Consider the following 21723-nt stretch of genomic DNA (forward strand, 5'->3'; position numbering starts at 1 on the left):
CTCTCTCTCTCTCTCTCTCTCTCTCTCTCTCTCTCTCTCTCTCTCTCTCTCTCTCTCTCTCTCTCGTACACTCTCTCCTCCGTCATTGACGTCAATAACGACGTCACGACGAATAGTCACGGTTATCATGGGGTTTAGGAGGCCTCCTAAAAATGACAGTTGACGGTACGCGAGAAGAATTTACGACTCGTGTGAATTAACGATTTTTTTCTTTCCTCTCTTTTTTTTTTTTTTTTTTTTTTTTTTTTTTTTTTTTTTTTTTTTTTTTTTTTTTTTTTTTTCTTAGGCCATTCACACGTATCAACAACACTCGACAAACTCGAGATCACATCGCACTTCGAATTGACTCAATGGTGTGTAAAAATGACTTTACGCATTACAGTTTTCCGTCAAAAGAAAAAATTGAAAAATATCAACTTTCTTACTCTGATTCGTTCATTGTGATTGATGGCGACGAAGAGCAAATTGGATTCCCAAGGAACAAAATTCCTAGTCTAACCGACGAAGAGAAACGCAGGTAACAAGATGATGGATGATCGCTACGGTAATAACAATAGATGACAGGTAAGTATATGCACGTATGCACGTATGCACGTATGAAATCTTTCGATTGATCGAACGATAACGTTAGCAGAGAGTGGCACACTGTTAATTAGAACTTACATTAGATATAGGTATAGCACAGGCTCGATAATTAACGTCCTCGTACGTTCACTACGCAACGCGTTATTGGTAATTGGCAACAGAATATTTGTCCAAGATTTGGCGAGGAACACGCGAGAGAGCTTTCGATGATTGATCGCACACGAAGTGGGGGGAAATCGTCAAGTGAGAGGGTGGTAGGTGGGAGACGATTTTTTGAGAAGATAACTGTAATGCACAATCGAATTCCTTGGGCCAGCTGTAGATTACCGCACAGTCATTAAAACAATTAATATTATATTGTCCATATTGCTTATGGCACCGACATTTGAGCGACTTACACTGTAAGTTTTGTCATTTGAGTTAATTACTGTTTCATTGATATACCAATCGCGATAGCCTGCTTTCTGATGACTTTAAGCTCTACTTTTTCTCCATTCTTTGTCCTCTCTCCTTCTCTCTCTCTCTCTCTTTGTGTATTGAGCAAGACGACTAAAGCGACTGGATTAGTGAGTGATACGCTACAACGAGATTCTAGTTTACAACAAACAATGTCTAACGTATAAGTACATTATTGGTAATAAGAACTAGTTGAGCAGAGAAGTGCGTAAAGAATGACAGTGCAACGTTACGTCATACTAGGTATTGCTACAGCCGAAGACCAGTCCCTCTGTTGGTAATTATTGCGTAATGATAAATTAAGGGAAGTCTACGACATAACAGAACAATTATGATTATTGAAAGACAAAAATAATAATCATAATTGAACGTTCTCGGTATATACACAAAATTACTATATGAGACTTTAGTGTCGGAGGAAAACACGAGAAAAATAGTATGGTTTTTTTTCTTTTTCTTTTTCTTTTTTTTTTTTTTTGAAAAATTTTGAGCATTCTCGGTATGCGTTTTGATAAGTGTGCGCACGAGAGTTAATGAAGTATGAAAAATTGTGTGCGTGTGTCATCGTGTGTTGTGTAACTGCGAAACACGGGGTTTGTAAAGAACGCTCTTGTTCTCTCTCTCTCTCTCTCTCTCGCGCGCTCGCGCGCTCACTCTCTCTTTCTATAATGAGGGAATCGAAATTTTGTCTTGCTATTAAATATAGCGAGTAGTCGATTCCTATTATGCAACTTGACGTGATGACATATCCGAAGGCTACGCTACAGCTGGCCAAGTTCTATTACATTAAAAACGCTATTAACAATAGGTCTAATAGTAAAAGTTAATAGAGAATAGTGTAACATCAAATAGAAGAGTATAAAGAACCATGCTGGTGTATAGAGATAGACATTAAAGTAGGTAATAAGTAAGAGGACAATAGATTACAATATCGATAATCCATAATAATTTTTTTTTTTCCTTCGTTAAGAGTAATTTTGCATAAACGTTGATGATTCTTTAGTAGACTTTTTTTCTCTTTAATACAGTATTTTGAGCACATTCCTCAGGTGTATAACCACGCTACACTTTCTTCATCGAGTTGTACCAATATATTTTTGTCACGGTCGAAGTTTAGCCATTCGTTTAATGTGGTTTTTCGTTCTTATATAATTCCTTTTTTTGTTTCTTAGTATTTGTGTTTGGCAATTTCACTGTAAACCTCGTTCCAATTGTTTTGACCATTGAAATTTTTTCTCTGCGTAAGTATGGCTTTGAGTACCTGTATGTTTCACGTAGAGCGTTAATACGTTCGCTACATAATTCTACCTTAATAGACGTAATTGCGAAGATGAAGAATTTTTTTTTTGTAAAATGCGAATGAGACATTATAAATAGATATATCGAACCTTGCATTAAAGTCAAAGCAGGAAATGTTAGTTCGTGAAAATGCTAATGCACGACAAAAAATATTAGGCGTGATTAATTAATACGTTACAAGGTATTGTCGTTAAATTGAAATAAATTTATCGCGATATTCAATCATGATTCCTGACAGTCGTCGAATATTATCGTAGCATCACTTAATAGCACGACTCGCTCGGGGATGTTAGCTCTTGTACTTTTCTTATCGTTTATCTTTTTTTTTTCCAATCTTGGCAAAGTACTGAAATCACTGGATATCGATCAGAGATGAACGATCGTGGGCTTAATGACTCTTAAAGCTTGCCTACTGAAATTCAATAAAATCAGAATACTTTATCACTTGAAAAATGCGTCTGTAATATATTATAAGTATTGTATATTGACAACAAATCGACGATATACACGATGTCCTAATTCGATTTATAAAAATAAATGTTCTATCAGTTATACAATAATAATAATAAATAAATAAATCAAGATAATAAAGAATTTGTCGATCTCTGTTCGATATCCAGCGAACCGCGGTTTTTGATCGATCTTCGCTCAGTGTCAGTACAATATCGGTACAACTCACTAGTTGATGGCACGGGTCCGCCTATGTACAAATATGTAATACCATATACCACATACCATTTAAATACATCACATATTTATCATCTTGTTATATATATATTCTCCATGTATATATATATATATAGTATGACAATCGATGTATATATATATATATATATATCGTTACTTCTTTTTGGTTTCTGTGACGTGGAGGGACTCGTTTGTACAATTCATGCGTATCTTCGTTACTGTTTCATTGCTTCGTTAATTTTTCCTGCTCCGCTTTTCTGAGCAGACAGCCTCCAGCGATTCGCCGCGCGATAATTTCCACGCTATTATTACTTCGAGTCAAGAATACGTATGGTTTTCTCTTACAATAATAATCGTCTTGCAGAGGAGCGTGGGAGAGTAAAATTCTAGAGAATCCAAGTTGAAATCAATAGTGGAAGACCATGATGAGTTATAGCGATCGCGAATTAGGTATATCGAATGGATCGATGTCTTTCAGTAATTATTTGAAGTTAGTTTTGATTTGTTGCTGGTAGTGGTGGGCGGAACGCGTTGAGTAAATTTTGATTTGATTAATAATAGCAACGACCGATATTGATGGCGACAATTTTATCGTTTTCCGGACTCGAAACAGGCGACTGGTAAAATCGCTTATGTTCATCATTTTTAATCGCTAGCTACCCCGATTCCCCTGATTCTCTAATTGTAAGTCCGTTTAAGACTTATATTACGTACAATAGTAATTATATTAGTAGAAACTTAGTTTCTGTAACAAGTGTATTGTCTTAAATGATATGTCTGCTAATTTTGTTGCATTCGATCTATATGACTTCGTCGTCCCCTTTAGACCGGAGTCCATAACAATTTCAACTCCTTAAATAAACTAACCTTTATGATTCGAAGTTCTAAAATCTTATTTATAGTACAATAGATTATTAGGCGCTACGACATTTTCAAATTGCGCTGGAGGCTGTTACACAGAATTCACTGAATCCCGCGTCGTCTGTATATTAACTGTAGAAGTAAAGGAGTACGATCGTGAGACGAACATTAATTACCAAGTAATCTGAATAAAGTTAATTAATGGGGAAAAAAGGAATATTCATTTTTCATCGGTATCCCTGACGACCTATCAAAACTTTTCTCCGTATTGATTTAATTGGATGTACCCTTTATGGTTAAAGAAAGAAATACAGGGGATTCTGAAGATTCGATGAGTTTGAAAAATTTACGTTTAAATGAAAAAAAAAGTTGAAAAAATCCAGATATCGTTACTTTTGTAAATTATGTTTTTACGTAATGATCGTTCTCGTCCGTACTCATTTACCTATGTATGCGAACCTGTAAATGAACGTTATAACAATAGACATATGTATCTCGTGTGGCCGGATCTTTTGATTTTTCAGTTTGTTTTAGATTTTTTTTTTTTACGTAAAATTTCGGGGCAAGCCTTAGAAATGAAGCGCACTGAAAGATTGCTGCAGGAAGAGGGAGGAAAGTTTTACAAGAAAGAACAAAAATGACGAAGAGGGCTCTTGACATTTCTTGCTCGATTACAAAGAGATAATAGATGGTTCTTCGAGAACTTCGACCTCTGCCTATTGAACGTTTGAGCGTATCAAAGATTTGACTAATTAGCAATAAAGATCGTTCGGAGTTCATAGATCGTTTCAAACAGCATCCGGTCACTCCCTCTTGTTTATAAAAGTCGAGAAAAGATCCAAATGTTAAAATATTCAGCGTGATTTATTTTAATGTTAAAAGTTAATAAGAAGAAGAGCGTTAACAATGAATAACAATATTTTAGGATAGAGTTATAGCGTCTACGATTGGCAAACCTCTTGAACAACAATTTAGAGTTCCTTTAAAGGAAACTGGGATATACATTAACGTTTTCTTTTCTTCGTTTAACACCGTGTAAAAAGTACCGTTAGAATATAGCTTAGAATTGAGCTAGCAAAGATGCGCATCGTATCTCCTTCTCTAAAATATAAAAAGTTCTTTTTCATTTTTTTTCCTTCTATTTTTTTTTTCTTTTTTGTTTTTCAATAAGGACGTTCCTACATATCGACTTCAGCAATGAAAGTGATGCAAAGTGTAAATGATGAAAATGTAGAGCGATGACTTCATCTTGAATTACGTAGTTTGGGACTGTGAACTGAATTTCATTACGATCGATAAAAATTAAGCTATCGTACAACGACGTCTTTTCATTATTTATACTCAGACAAGTTTTCTTTCAAACGCGGACGACCATGATCGGTTTTCTTATTTAGGATACCTTCCTGTATATAGGAACATCGTATTGGTATCCCATTGGAAAATATAAATGAGCCAAGAAAGAAAAGTTTGTCACTCTTAATAAAAAATTGTATCCACTCGACATTGTTTTTGCAAGAGTCTCGCCACGTAGGGCCTTAGTAAGGTAGAAAAACCAAGCCAAGTGTATATACCTAGTATATATAAGATCCCTTCTAGAACAACCTAAAACCTATGCTACTTAAATCGCGTAAAATCCTTTTTCTCAATTGTACATACAGACATTTATGTATATGTACAGTCATGTACACGTTATTATGTACACGTAGTAATTTAGTGATCGCATTAGTTAATTAATGTTTTATCGAGCGATTTAATCTATTTTGTGTCTCTGTGTCCTCTGCGAGTGAGAGTGTATGAATATAGTGTGTTCCTGTATGCACGTGTGTGTATATATATATATGTATGTATAATCGTTATATTACATCCGGTGTCGGTGGCGCCGAATACCTGCATAGTGAAACTTGAACAATGTTCTTAGAGAACTAATCGCCTAATCTAGAAATAATATTATAAGTTACATCAATATATATATTAAAATTCTATTCGATCAAATATCATCAATGTGTTAAGTAATAATAGAGGTAACGAAAATCGGGTCTCTCAACAAATCTATGCGTGCGCGAATACCGCTTACCTATCCTTCCTCAATTACATTTAAGTATTTAATTAACTAAGTAATATATCTAGAATGAACGTACAACAAGTGGTACCTTACGTATCGACCATCCCGATCGCGAATCACTCGACCGTGTCTTCAATGTGCGTCATGACAAGATTGGAAGCAATCAGACAAACGTATTTAATATGGAAACTCGTAGAAACGTTACGAGGGTTATATTTTCTTTAATTAAAACGATAAATGTTTTCGTATCGATTTTAAGGAATTCCTCGTCAACTCTGTCTCGTAGCGACGAACATTGTCGGACGGTTGGTCGGGCGTTTCGTGATCGGCCACGGATAACGGTGGATCGAAAGAAGTCCATGGGAGGAAGAATGAAAGAGAGAGGAAAGATGAATAGTAAGAGGAACAAAGTAAAGGAAACAACCTAAAACTGGTAATATGAAGAAATACGCAACAGGTAACAGTTAATGTCTTCTGGCATAGTCTGGGAACTTCGCGTGTGCACAATTAATATTATATATTTCTCCATCCCCAAAGTCGCAGTCGTCGTCGATTATGGCGGCGTCGCTTAACTACAGCGCGCGTTCACTTTTCTTTTTTCCGCCGTTCTCAATGATTTGCGTACTCATTGCGCGCATCTGTCACTCGTATTAACATTGCGCTATTATCACACGACAGTGCGCACTACATCGCTTAGGCCATATACCCCTCGATAGACTTTTTATAGCCGTGTATAGAGCATCGATCGAACGGATCGTCATGGCAATTCATGGTTCTTCCTTTCTTTGTTCTTTTTCAGTAAGAAAAAAAAAAGGAAGGAACGCCTGCACGCATTCCAATTTCGAGACGAGCGAGTTGTACGGAACGTGGAAAATTTTCATTGTTCTTCCCCTCCCAACCCTTACTCTTCGCTCGTTCGTCGCATTAAATAAGTACCCTGTCCTCTGTATCGCCCTAACAGAGTTTTGCCCTAGACGCTCGAAGAGTGCTTAGCACGCATTCTTTTCCTTAGATTACGAATTTAAATTCATTGTGCAGAATTTGCATTAGTCGGAGGAGGTTATGTAACCTTTCCTAACAGTCGATTGCTCGGCACGTCTTAGGCCTTTACGAACTCGCGATTCCCACTTTGATTCCTGGTCACGTTTATACAGGATGCCAAAGAAGATAGGAAGAAAGACGAAAAGAGGGAAAACAAAATTGTCTCGTAAGAACTGTCTGAGAATACGTCAGACGCAGCTCGTCGCGAACATCTTCGGCATCGCGTAACTTCGCCAGACGGAGTATCTCACTACGAACACGACTTGGAGTTCGGAAATTTGCGAATTATTTCCTAACCTCGTCACGTGATATCACTTCTCTTATCGTACCGTTACAGCCTTCGTTAAGGTAACTTAAGTATAGCTAACCGAGTTTCCTATGGTGGCCTGAGTCTCGTTGGATTGTGCCATAAGTGTGTGGCGTTGTGCGCGTTCGAATCGGCGTTGTTGCCCGTCGATATTTGTTGCTGATAGTCTTGCGCTTGCGTCGACGTGTTGCTCTGTTGTTGTTGTTGCTGTTGTTGCTGGTGTTGCTGTTGCGCATTCGACTGCTGCGTCGGTCGCTTAGATTCCTGTCCCGTTGAATCGGGCGAGGGCATTGGCCGATGCGATTTCATGTGCGCACTTCTGCTTTTCACTTTGTTGAAAACTCTGTGAAAATACCAGTGACGCAGGATATTAGTTGAGCTCGGATGCGAAAATATTCGCGATATGCTGTAAAGCATGTCGTGCAAAGCTAGAACGGCGACTAATGCAGCGACTAATTGCTTAACGGGTACGAAGAATTTCGATGAGGAAGAACAGGGGCTGCTTTGGAATTCCGTTGCCGTATCGAGCGTGTACGTTCCATTATTCTCTAGCTACTAGAGAGATACGGAATAAAAGAGAAGGAGAAAGTGACAGAGAGATTTTTATGCAAAATCGAATTCGAACAAGTATATCAGTTGAAATTTCGTACTCTGAAAATTGTAATTTTCATATTTCGACAACCCATGTTCTTTTGTTCCTCGATTTTCGTTAAGGATTATAGTGGTTAATACGTAACATGCTTGTCGAGTGCTCCTGCAGTATGTTATATCGTTAGAATTATAAAGAGAAGACAAAAACATTCCAGCTGGCTAAATTTAGCAGTTTCATATCATTTGCGAAATAATATTTGTAACTTGATATTAAAATATGCTGTGCAAAATTAGTATTACTTAAAACACGAAAATGGGGAAAATTGGAGAAGAATTTTCACGGGGTGCGTGAAAAGATAAAAAAATATATATATAAAAATAACAAAAAATATGGTAAAGAGCATTAGCAGTGAAATTTTCGGCGTTAATACGTCGAGTTGGGCAGGGGCACGGGAGTTGGTGATAAAGCGAACGGAAACGTAAGTGAATTTGTCGAATTCCCGTTTTGATATTTGTGGTCCAATAAAAATTTCATTATTTCAAGTATATCAATTTATCGAAGCTATGGGATTATGCTCATCTAAAATGATGCGCCTGGTCGTCGAATAACGGTGGTAACTATCATTAAGTGCGCTTCAACATACGATTGTAGATTTTACGATTTTATGATAGTTTTGCTATTGCGTATATACTGTAAAGGGTTTTACTATATCTCATGTGTACTCTGTGGGCATACTTTTCCATAGCTTGGTCAAACAGGACACGTTGTCAAATTGAATTTCAATTATCAATTACATAGCCCAAAGGGTACAGCTACCCTGAAATGATCGATGAGTGTTTAACGTAGCCTCTATTTAATTAAGTGCCAGCCAATTAGCTATTACGATGCGAGGGCTCAAAAGCAATTTTCCTATAAATTTATATACATGACTTGATGACTATTACATTTTTTGGGATACGTAATCACAAGTTAATCATTTTTACATTCGTTCTAAACTTACGAATTTTCTCATCTGAATATTCTGTCGTTAGTCGCAGACTTATGAATAAATTCATAAAAAAAAGAGGAAAGGTAACACAATCTTCAAAGTAACCATTATGAATGTTAATAAGCGATCACTGAATACATACGTAATAGGTAAGAATAAGAAATAAAAGAGAATATAATTTTAAAGTTCCATATCTATGTATGGCAAACTACGTAGAGAATAATTATTCGGTATCAGTCGTATTACGTATCCCATGTGAATTGTTAAGTGTTAAAGGCTTCAAAGTAGAACTTTCCCGCATGTAGGTAAAATCAATATCGCAAATGACAATTGGTATTAGTATCAGCCTTTATGGTGATAATTAAAACTGTTTGTGATGTGCAATTTAACGATCGTGACGACAAGATCGGGAAGCTTTATCCGACTACCCTTGTACCCTGTAGTTTTTTTTGGGTACACACGCGCTTTATATTGGAACGAGTTATATACAGTGGATTATTTATAGATGTACGTTTGCGCTGCAACTGTGCATAGTTTCGAAAATCTGATGTAACAATTATAGAATATTCTTTTATTGCGCATCGACTGCACATGTTATTATTCTTTGTTCAAATTTCCGCTCGTAAATAAAAAATTAACTTTGCCATTTCAAATGACATCGAAACAAAGTTAAATGCAAAAGGGATTAAAACAAAGTTTATACGGATAGCATACATGAAAATATGTGTTCGAAATGTGGTAATTTTCCGACAGATTTCCAATCTGGCCTTGTGCAGCAGCTTCACGCTGAAAATCCGATTCGTAGTTGTTTCAAGGTACACGTTCAGTCAGACGCAAAGCTGTACACGATGACGAAAACGTATTCCAATGCTATTTTATTTTTATCGTAAGTTCCTTAGACTTTGGAGTCTACGGGAGTTTTCGGGAGTTTTCGGGATTATAGACTGTTCCTGGTCGTTAGAATCTAAAATAGAATATGCGGACTTGCAAATTGCAATACAAAAAATAACATTGAAATACGTCTTAGCCATGTTTGCGTCTGACTGAGTGCGTACCTCAAAACAATTGCGAATCGCATGTTCGGTGTGGAGTTGCTGCACGAAAGCTAAGGCGTTCCGCCAGTATCGGAAGTCAGTCGAAAAGTTACAAAATTTCAAGCGCAAATATCTCTCTTATTATGTATGTTATCCATGCGAACTGATTTTTATCTCTACTCTTTTGTTCTTGTTCTATGACTTTTGCATTTAACTATTTTTTAAGTTTTTTATTTGCGAACCGAAATTAAGCAAATAATAATTCAATGGTTGTCACATCAAATTTTTTAAATCGTATACCGTCTTAACGCAAATGTACATCTTAGCTGATAATTCTGTATATAGATGACGTTCATACATTATACTGTATACTGTCCAGTCTCTTTGTTAATCCTGTATATGTATACGTATATACAGATATATGTTCTGAGTCATACTTGGTTTAGCGCTACTGAGTTTATCGTGTGCAGGAAGATTCTGCCTAGAAGCGAAATCTATGCTGGATCGATATATATGATGTACTGTTAAATACGGAAATGGATGATTTAGATTAGATTAGAGACTTACTTCCCGCAAATCTTGCAGGGGTAGTGAAGTGGGGTGGACACGGGTAGTTGCTCAGAACTAGTGTGAGTTTGTGAGTTGGTGTTGACTGTGGCGTGGCCGGTTTTGACGGCTTGGGCGGTATGGGTGCTCCCAGCCATCGTTACTGTTACACTTCCGCTAAAGCTCTGACAACACAAAGAAAACACAAAGCCAAAATAAACAACACAACCAAACGACAACGACAATTAAACAACGCACAACGATCAGTTCTTGTGAAATAAGCATAAGGGCACGGATCACAACGAACGACATGCGACACTTAAACGTTCACATGTACACGGATATTATTATAGTTTGATCGTTCAATCTGTGACGTAGTAAACTCTTGTAATTTTTCATTTTAATTAAGTTTCACCGATATTTTTGTATGGAGCGATGAATTTTTTTTTGAAAAATTTGTTTTTTAATTGTTTTGCGACTAGGTGACTTACGCTCGCATTGCTTTTGTGATTCGAACGATCTAATAACACGTATAATGAAGAACGATAAATGGACTAATAAAATAAATTTTTTTAATTAAAGTATTTAAGAGATTAAGATGTTTTCGCATAGTAACATTTCATTTGATTTTCGTAGTTAAAAGGGACGCATCGAATGCACTGAATTATTTACTTAGTCATGGAAAATAAATTTTCTTGATATTTAAAAAATTTGTGTTAATGTGTCCTGAATGACGTATGGACACTCAGTTTAAAGAGCAATGTATCTACGTTTTTAGTCAACTAAGGCTTAGAAGTATTGAACGATCACTAGACTTTGTTTAATAATGACTGTACGTAAAGCGAGTGTATGTCTAGAAACTCACATCAGGACAGTCATACGCAAATAACCTTAATTCTCCTTCACTGGTGGTCAGGGTTGCGGAGTTCTCTCTTTCGTTCGTCTGCAACTGAATCGACAATGGCGAGAGGTGTTGGCTAAATGCTACATTTCTTTTACTTCTTATAAATTCATTAAATCTATATCGCTGGTAAGTGACGCGCGTGGCGGCGTAATGTAAAAATGCGGGAGGGACGAGTAAAACTTGTTAGCATAAAAATGAGACTTACCAGCGTACGATGGAGAATAGACTTTTCCTCGCTAAAGTCCATTTCAGTGACGGATGCAATGGCGTCTCGAAGTTCCTTAGTGTCTTTAGAGTCCTTAAAATCTTTATTCTCGCTTTTGATCTTTGGTTTTCCATGGCGTGCCCTCGCCCTTTTGTACTCGTCCGGGCAGAGCCTCTTCCAGAGGTAGTAGAATTGCACGCATTGTTTCGCAGACTTGGTGCCCACGTCCTGGGATATCGCAGAAAAATCCTTGTTGTACTTGAGTAAGCCTTGATGAAACACATCCATTTCATGAGGTGTCCAACGATCAGACTCGTGACATTCGTAACTGAGCAACGGGTGCTCGGCTGGTAAGGTCGGCGTTGGTCTCATTAATTTCAGCATAGCTTCCTGAAATTGAATAGAAGCAACGGGTATAGATAAAAAAAATATGTACAGGAAAAATCAAAGGAAATTATTAAATGAATATACGAGAGTTCCTCTTACATGTATATTTCCTTTGCACATATGCAAGAGGTGAAGTGCATATTCCTTGTTTCTACCACCGCCGGGTACAGCGGCGCAGCAAGCGAACTGCAGATACATTTCCACTGTGCGTACGAATGAAGGTAATAATTATTATGATAATCTGAAGTTATAAAATTTTAATTTGGATACGAATGCTCACACTCATTGTCGGTGAGGACGTTGTTTATGCCGGGATCCCAAAGAAGATGATCGACCTCAGGACCTCCTCTTCCTCGATCACCATCGCACCTAACCGGTGGTATCGTAGCCTGGTACCTGGTGCCAATGTTAATCCTCGGAGGTGGTCCGTCGTTTCCTTGGGAATCATCCGAACTGAATTCTGACTCTCTTTCGTATTGATGTAGTCTCGCATAGAGACCAGGTCCAGGTCGAGAAGGATCCAGGATTGGCGGAGGGGTGTAACTACTGTCCCAGTGTCGGTCACAGGCTCTTCTCAGACGTGAAGGATACGAATGAGAATTCGAATAATGGCCGTCCATTCTTGGCCTCTTCCTGCACTGCCTTATGGGACTAGCTGGGATGCTTGTGGGGCTGAGAAAGACATCCTCGTCTAGAAGCTCTTCTTTTATCTGTTCGATAGGAATCGGAAGACTATTAACTGTCTTGTGCTTCAAAGTATTTTTACCAACATTGCTAGTCTGTATGAGAAACTTGGCTGGATTAATGGCTTGTTGATGAACTTGATTAGGTTGGTACTGCGTCTGAACGTTGAGACCGGTCGGGGTGACGTTGATGGTGCCAGGTTCAACTTTCGGCGTGGCCAAGCGAATCTCTTTCCTGAAGGTGAGAGCAGGACTAAGAGAACCGGCTTGAACGAGTACATTAGCTTTCTGCAGTCCAGCTGTCTGGATGAGTTTGAATTCTCCATTATTATCAACAACGATACCAGCAAGGTTGCCATTGAGTCCAAAGTCTACAAGGTTTTGACTGGTAATCAGCTTGTAGGATTGAAATTCAAATTTTCTACGTCCTGCCGTGAAGTCCTTCGGGCTTGAGGACAAGAGAGGATCTTCCGAATTAGGCATCATCTGATTCTGTAAAGCGTGATGAGGAGATACAGGAAAGCTCGAGGTCGAGAACGTTCCAGGACCTGGCGAAGAGACAGACGACGGTGGTAAAGAGGATAAGGGAGATGGCGCTGGAGTAGCTGACAACGGACTTGGTAGTGGCGAGTGAGGATTAGGAGAGCCGCCATAAAAATCAGCATCTGCTTCCGTTTCTCCAGGTAGAACTTCACTTAAAGCTTCTTCCACAGCAGCTGCGGATGACATCGTCGAAGTGTAAAATGCTGCTGATAAAGGTGACGACACCGGCCTAACAGATTCTGGATCTTCTTGCGGACTCAGGAGTGGCAAACTTCCGGTCAGAAGGCCTTCCTGACTGGCTGGAGGCGTTGGATAGGTGAAGCTTGGACTGTCGTGTCGGGTCAACGGCGATGGCAATGGCGACTGCGTTGGCAAGGTATGAGGACTCTCAGTGTACTGTGCACCGTAAGTGCTGAACTCCGCCAATGAGTCCGGCAACGGTGAATTCACCAGCGCCTGAAGGTCCGGATTGACCGTGTGCTGGCTGGAAAATCGGTCCTCCAAAGAAATATCCTGAAGCTGCTCTGATGTCTGTTCCTGAAGTAGACTCGCTGTCTGAAACTAAGCAAAGGAATTTTCCAAGTTGAACTTTATCGTACTGATTTTGAAACGCCGAAAACTATTCTACAGCACGGGATTCACGTGGCGCACACTCGACGGGAATTGTGTCGTTTCCTGGCGTGCATCTCTCTCGGCAATTATGGCTTCCTGTGAATTCGTTCGCCGTCGCTTCCCAAATTAGACGTAGCTGCCGTTGTATTACGACTACTACTACTTCTGCTGCTTCTGTTAGTATTACCGTGACTAGTTTCACTACTACCGGTACCCCTGCACACGATAGACAGAAAACCTCGGGCTTTTCTGCACATCCGGAAAGCACCAATTGTTCCCTATGCCAACTACGTAGATAATTTCCCTTATTAGATTCAACGGTACTGACTACGTTGACGTAATTGAAACTAAAACGTTTTCTACCTGCAACGTGGAATGCATAATGACACAGAGGCTAATTAGGGCGTCAAAGCAACTAGTATATATTACATTTCGTAATCTCCCATGAATGGAAGAAATTTTTTCTTTTTTTTTTTTCCTCTTATATCGTTAAGAAAACACTAACGTATTCATAACAAGAATATTATACAATTCCAGAATAACTTTTCCTATTCTTTAGATTCCTTTAATGTAGCTAAAAATACATCTCATTTCACACAATTTGTAATGACATTCATTTTACCTGTATAGAGTCCAATTGCGTTGCGTGTAGAAGGACGCTATCAGGAACTGCAGTGACCTGCTGAAAGACTTCGTCCTGCAAGCTGGGACTAAAGTATCCACCATCTTCCGAATATCCCGTCATCGTGAAGCTCTCCGTGACTGCGGGTGTTGTCTGAGCTTGCGATTGATTCTGTTGTTGCTGATTCGTCGTGGACTGCACAGGCGACTGATAAGTCAATTGAACTCTTTGACCAGGATCGGAGGTGGCCCTCTTAACAGCCATTTTGGTAGTGCCCTGAAATATCAAAATTAAATAATTTAAAGATCAAAAAACTGTAACACATGAAAATTCAATTGATCCTTAATTCTTAAGTATATTCGAAAATCAAACGTAACCGAACAATGCCTTGCCTTTAAAATCATATCAGCAAGTGCTTGTGCCTGTGCCTGCGTCTGAGCTTCTTGCAGCTGTTTTTGTACAGCAGCGTGATTGGCCATGGTGACGTTCGGCTGTCGAAAATGCTCACTGTCCGAGTGTCTTCGTACTTTCTCTCCAGCTGCCAATGGCGGTGGTGCGGGAACGGCAAAATTCGTTTTACCAACTGCGTGAGATGCGCCATCGTTTTGTGTAGTAAACGCATTCGCACTCGCACGTGGTTGCGTGGTATTAGCGTCCGTTGCTGCGCACGAGCAGGAAAAAGATATTCGTTATACACAGGCAAATACGTTAAATGCAATTAAACTAATAAAACGGCGATTAAACGTCATTTAAAAAACACTGATACCTAGAACACAATAAATAACGCAGATTACATTCTAACCTATTGATAAGCTAAAATACACATAAAACCAGACATTTTTCAGAAAAATTATGATTCTTGAAATATTTCTACGAAAGCAATATTTCCAATCGTAAGTACAGATACGAATATCTTACGATTCGCAAAATTCCTTCCTATCATCCGCATCGATATGCGATTATACAGTAGCTCGAAATTCGAGGACGTTTCCTGCGACGATTACGAAACTCGAAAATACACGAGTGCAGGGAGTAAAATCGATAGGTTGAAAGTGAAAGGAAGAACGGAATGAATAGGTGAAACAAGGACAGAAACAAGAGAGAGAGGGACGGGAGAACGAGAGAGAGAGAGAGAGAGGGGAGAACGAATATGATTCTAGTAGCGAAGTACAGGTGGGGCGAGTGGCACAGGAATTCAATGAAATTAACAGCAAATCCCCATTAGCTGTCCAAGAGGTTTCGATGTGATTTGAAATTTCCAATTAAATTGCTCATTTGCCGTGAATGCTTCGAAAGCATTCGAACGAGCAAACGAGTGTACAGCCGGGCCGAAAATCTCTGGGAGCCCAGTGAACGCGATGAGCACGTTCATTTTTCAATCAGGACGTCAACGCGCGTGAAGTCAGGCAGTGGAATAAACATCCACGGGATGCGAGATAGGGATGAAAATATCAGGCCGTAGCGAAACTGCCGATCTGGTGGGAGCGAAAGGGGAGATCCATTGAATGCCGCGTTGGAACAAAAGAATCTTCTCTTCCCTTGGCCTTCATGCCGTTCTGACAAGCAGACATGAATTCTCAGCCCCCGATTCATATTACGCGTTACGCTTCGCTCGGTCCTCTTTGACTTCCTTGTAGTGCGCTAATTGGCGCGAGAATCAGACGCGCTGAAAATCTAATCAAAACTCAATTCGTTTTACCTATCTGCTCGAGAGATACGGATAATAAGGTACGGTCGGGATTATCGAAGTCGTGAAATATAAGAAAAAAAAAAGAAGGGAAGTTATTTGCAGTAGGGAGTAAGTAAGAAAAGCGATTAATCCAAACACCCCCCTTGAGTGGAATACGACATCGCCCGGTACCCAATCTGAAATCGTGCGCTAATCACAAATCACCGTGTCGACGTAGATGGGAATTCGCAAAGAGGAAAAAAGGGAGGAATCGAGCGGTACCTTTTTTTTTTTTTAAAATTCACGCTCAACGTTTTTAACCTTAGTCAACCCATGGATTTTACGATTCCACCAGTGCCTGTTTAATCTTAACCGTTTACGAACGATTTATCGGCAACCCTATTTAATGATTGCTGAACGTTGAATTCATCTCAAGCGTCTTTCTGCTATTAATAATGTACATACTGTGCCAGTGTACTGTACGAAAGTATTCCAATATTTCCTGTACGCGAATACGTCTCTTTGATTTTCGCTGTACACGCTACGTTGCCCAACGTCGGGTCAAGCTGGACGAGCGGTGGTTAAGCTGCAGGGGATTTAAAGAAATTGGCAATTTTCGATTGCGGCCTTGCAAATTGTTTCGTCAAAGTCATTGGCCGTCAAGTCGAATGCCGAGAGATAAATGTAATTCTCCTCTGTACCTCTTATCATTCTCTACGATAAAAATAGTGACGTGTTCAGAATAGGGTAAACATCGAAGACCGGTTGAGAAACAAGATTCATTTTCGTCACTTCCCTCAAAGGATATCAGAATAAAGGGTCAGGGTTGGAAGGAGGGGGATGAAAAGGCTTTTTGAAAAAAGAAATTTCAAGGGGTTTCTATTGTAAAGGTACACATGGAGGATCAGTAGGTCTTTACCGTAACATTTTTTAAAATATTAATATCTTTTAGGGGTGCGCCCTGATATGGTCGTGTAAAGCCCGTACCAGGTGAGTTTGACGAGATAAAAAGTTCCGGCTGAAACGTATAAAATCCCAGGATGCTCAAACGGGAAGGAATTTTCTAGAACAGGGATGAGGGATGACTCTCTGTGATCATATGTCTCAGTGTCATACTCTTCCTATATCGGCTTTATGTATAAGTGGGATTAAGGATATTCCAAACAGCAATAAAATCCGCAACAATTGATTATTCACGTTGAGAGGGATATGACGTATCGCATAGCGATCTGCAGTACACTGCAATACACGCCGATAGAATTCTCTGCAATTTCCGTTGAACACGAACGTATAACTATTGGAGGAAATCAATTTGCCAAAGGGATCCCGGGCTTGAGGGTACTTCCGTTCGTATTTGGACCCTCATTAGATTTATCTGGCAATTTTACCGAGGGGTCTTATATTTCCTTTTTCGTAGGCGACAGGCTCCGCTGTGGCTAGCTGATAGATTCGATATTTTACTGGTATTATCGGCTACACGGGTATCCCTTATGTACACGTTATACTATGCTCCGTTCCAATTTGAGGATATGGTAGGTGTACATGTGCTGTATGGTATACGATGGGAAAGCAGAACAGAACTACTATATAGCACGTAACGTGGCTACGTTGTCAGCAACACGTCGCGTTCGACGCTTTGCCGTTGGTAGCAAATTATTTATTGATCCGCCTGGGTCTTTCGGGAGGCGGTACTAGCATCGAAAAATAATGGCCGTTGATGTTTCCGTTAAATGGCTCGTAAACGATTTTGCAAAAGCGAAAACGCGATGAGCCGACGTGGTCGTGAATCTTTCTCGGCGCATACCTTCCCTCTCGTACCCTCCCGCGTACGATATAGAATTAGCCGGTGGAGGGCTGCTGAAATATGTTCCTCCTCCAGAAATCATGGCACTACGGTTGTCCAGGATCATTTCGATCCCGTCGATTTCTTCATTGTGATCTCACGGATTGATCATAAATCGTTAACGAACGAGGCTACTTTCGTTGTAAATCACTCTGGGCTCTCGTCCCTACTTCGGGAGAGCCATAATAATCTCTTTCGCTCTCCATGTGTCTCTATTCTTCGTTTCCTCTCTTGCGATTTATCATCCGCGATGCGGACAATGCGACTAATATTTTGCATTACGCGGCTCATAAATCTTGCGAGATTCTTGGGCAAAACAACGCTCTTAGCAGCGCGCGTTACCAAAGTTTCGTAACTTTCGAAGAAGTGGGTAGGCAGCCATCAACGTCGTTACGTTGGTATCCCACGTAGACGTTCCCCGCGCTTTCTATTCGCTAGGTTCAACGCGGCTGGTATTAACCTAGATAGCATATAGACAAACTAGATCAAATTTATGTAAACGTACCGGTTGTCCTTTTCTGGATGATCTTCTCCTCGATGAGAGCCCTCACGCTCACTGATGCTGTCTGAAGGGGTGGCCCGACCACTTCCTTCTTTTCGCTCTTCTTGTTCTCCGCGTCCTGGAAAAAGAAGTAATAACAACTGTCATGTCGCCGGACATAGCTCCATAATGTCCAAGGGTAGGTCCATTTCTGCGATAGTCATGCTAGCTGTAACCAACTGATATCAAAACTTTGATAACGGTCCAGTTTATCTACTGGAGACTAAAGTACAAGTCGAGGTCCATATGAGGTCCTCGGGAAGAATCTGACCTACTCTTTGCGTCTTTATCAAAAAATTCTGCTTACTCCTCAATTTTCCCACTCGAACTGGATCTATTTCAACAATAACAAAAAATCTGTCGTTTATCTAAGGTACAGGCTAATCCTAAGTAGAGGACTGAGAGGAAATGTCAGAATAAAATCCGGCAGCCAAGTAAAGCGATATTCCAACTTGAGGCTGCAGTAACCATGCGTAAATTACATAAGGGTCGAAGGGTAAGGCATTGAAAAAAAAAAGTCGAAGAACTTATTACAAATTTTCAAGGGTCACTCGATAGGTGGTAGGTGGCAGTAGGGTGATCTCCTTGGTACGTTGTACTTCGTACGTATATGTTATATGTATGAAACTTGTCCGTGGACCATCAGGTTTAACGAATCGGGTCAGATTGGAAGCCGTTCGGCGAAATTGATATGGCGGTGAGGAACACGCGTCAGCTAATCACTAAGCGATGCTAATTGAGGCACCATTCGATTATCTCGTGATGGAATCTCTGGTGTGTGATACAGCAGCCTCCAACGTGAATTACGAAGCTGTGTAAGTGTCGCAGTATAGGTACAGGTAGTGTGTGTGCGAGAGAGAGAGAGAGAGAGAGAGAGAGAGAGATGAAGGGTTGGTATAGGGGGAGAGAGTGTACCTCATCAGCGGTGAGTAACGCATCCCCTTTAACAGCCCCGAACGTTCGTCGATGAAGGGTTGGTATAGGGGGTGATACAGCAGCCTCCAACGTGAATTACGAAGCTGTGTAAGTGTCGCAGTATAGGTACAGGTAGTGTGTGTGCGAGAGAGAGAGAGAGAGAGAGAGAGAGAGAGATGAAGGGTTGGTATAGGGGGAGAGAGTGTACCTCATCAGCGGTGAGTAACGCATCCCCTTTAACAGCCCCGAACGTTCGTCATCTAACGCTAATAGCGGGCAGGGCCAATCGAGATCATTCGCGAACCTCAATTTCCTACGTCGAAGTTAGATATATCACGTCCGAAATTGAACTCTGTCTTTGACGGGGCATTCGCGTCATGAATATTGATCGAGCCGCTAATGTGCAGAATTGATTGCAAATCCGTGGAGCAACTCATCAATTTGAACAGTGTCGACTGCAGGTAGAAGAGACGTGGGTACATGAGTTGGTTACATGAATATATACGTACGCATTGTACATGCGTATCTGATGAATTTTTTGTTTTCTCCTATATTTTTATTTTTTCCTTTATTTGCAACGCGATATTATTTTTGTCGCGGCAATGTTTCGAATATATTCAACTCTGGTATTAAGCTCTGCTTCATAGTCACGTATCAAATAAAATTTGTGCGAATCGTGATACCCTCGTTGCATATTACAGGCATGGTAATATATTGAAACTCGTTTCTTGTATGTAGATAAACAAAGTTCGCTAGAAACTCGCTAGGAGATGCGCACGTATGTAGCCAGAAATATCGTATTGCGAAAAGTCGAAAACGCTCGCGTCATACGGGAACGAGATGTTTGATCTCTTTGAAAAATATCGAAATATAGTAAAAAAGAAAAAAAAAAAGAGGGCTATGAATACGTACTAAGAGTTTATTTCCCTAGATATTTCAGGACGTTTCGTACGTTTCCATAGAGATTTTATATGATATCACGTATATCTATCAGTTTTCATATCCCATTAAAGAATGAGTTAGGTCCATTAATCGGCCTGAACTCAACGCGAAGGACTATCAAAACTTTTCCATAATTTCGCTAATGCTCGTCAAACTTGTTGGCAGATTGGCGAACGGCACGTGGGTAGCCAGTCTCGTTTCCAGTGCAGAGTAACCAGTAAGATTCAATCTGCATAATGGAGAAAGCTCGACGAGACAATGTTTGCTCGAGTTTCTACGTTCGTTCGGATTGCTCGGGCAGACTAGCGACGGAATGAAAGAGCTTGTTAATGGGTTCATTTCGATTCGATCATCGCCTTATCTTTCTATCTCGTTGCCCATGCCACCTCCGTAGTCGTATTCGTTCAGCATTGCTCCGGCCCTCCCCCCCCTCTTATTCCACTCTCGTTCCGGACCCACCTACCGAGAGCCACCCCCTATTCAGTCCACCCGACTAACCAGCCACCCTTCGATGCCACCCACTCGTCCAACCAACCTACAGTCACCCTCCGAAGCATTTCTGTCGATCGAATAGAAGAGGAAAACTTTCCTGGACGATCCTTTCAGCACTTTTCTATAAATGGCAGCGAAAGCCTTCGTTAAAGACATTTTTAATCAGGAGCGAACGAGCCCGGCTCGAAGGAAATGCTGATCTTTCCATTTCGACGAAGGTAACATCTCTTTCGTCCTGACCTTATTATTATCTTTTTTTTTCCTCTTCGTTCCCACATCCCCGGAAATAGGGGAGAGGATACGCCTGTGAATCTCGAGAGTAGATAGACTTTATAGCAGATGCAGTCCTAACGAGCTGCACTATGTTCATCCGAAGTCCCTCAGTGATATTGATTGCTTATAGATGTATCGTAATAACGGTACGGAAGATTGGCAGTGCTTACCTTCTTGAAGTATCCGCCATGAAGTCTCATGTGACCATTGAGCGCCGGGATATTCTTGAATTTCCGATGGCACAAATTGCACTCGACCGGTTTGGGTTCGGTCTGGGCTTTGGTTGAGGCGCCGCCACCAGGGGACGACGAATTCCCTGGGGACGGACTGCCCTTTCCAGCGTTACCGCTTCCGGGTGAACTCGCCGGCTGTTGCTGTTGCTGCTGTTGCTGCTGCTGAGCTTGCTGTTGAGCTTGTTGCTGTTGTTGCTGAAACAGAAACGGAGAAAAGCGTTCGATAAATCCTGTATACTCCGTACGTGCACGACACGCTATTTCACTTGAACTTCATCCCGATTGACCAGAGTCGATAATTTCTACGAAACAAACCAACTATGACCAACTAGCTAACCTACCAAACAACCATCCCGAATCGAGTAACCAAGTGAACCAAAAGTCAAGCAAGCGGGGCGTTT

The 21723-nt window shown here is 40.4% G+C and overlaps 1 protein-coding gene across 1 annotated transcript; it reads right to left on the reverse strand.

Moving 5' to 3' along the window:
- Nucleotides 1-285: 285 nt before the first annotated feature.
- Nucleotides 286-21517, reverse strand: LOC107264937 (the record flags this gene model as incomplete). Its single annotated transcript, XM_015733760.2, has 10 exons — nucleotides 286-7641; nucleotides 10480-10643; nucleotides 11324-11407; nucleotides 11568-11957; nucleotides 12054-12157; nucleotides 12235-13741; nucleotides 14415-14690; nucleotides 14807-15075; nucleotides 18432-18546; nucleotides 21260-21517. Coding segments are annotated over 10 exons (3441 nt in total), but the record flags the coding sequence as incomplete, so codon positions are not given.
- Nucleotides 21518-21723: the final 206 nt, after the last annotated feature.

This window comes from Cephus cinctus, unplaced genomic scaffold, assembly GCF_000341935.2.
Source record: "Cephus cinctus unplaced genomic scaffold, Ccin1 Ccin1_scaffold0204, whole genome shotgun sequence".
Taxonomy (NCBI): Eukaryota; Metazoa; Arthropoda; class Insecta; order Hymenoptera; family Cephidae; genus Cephus; species Cephus cinctus.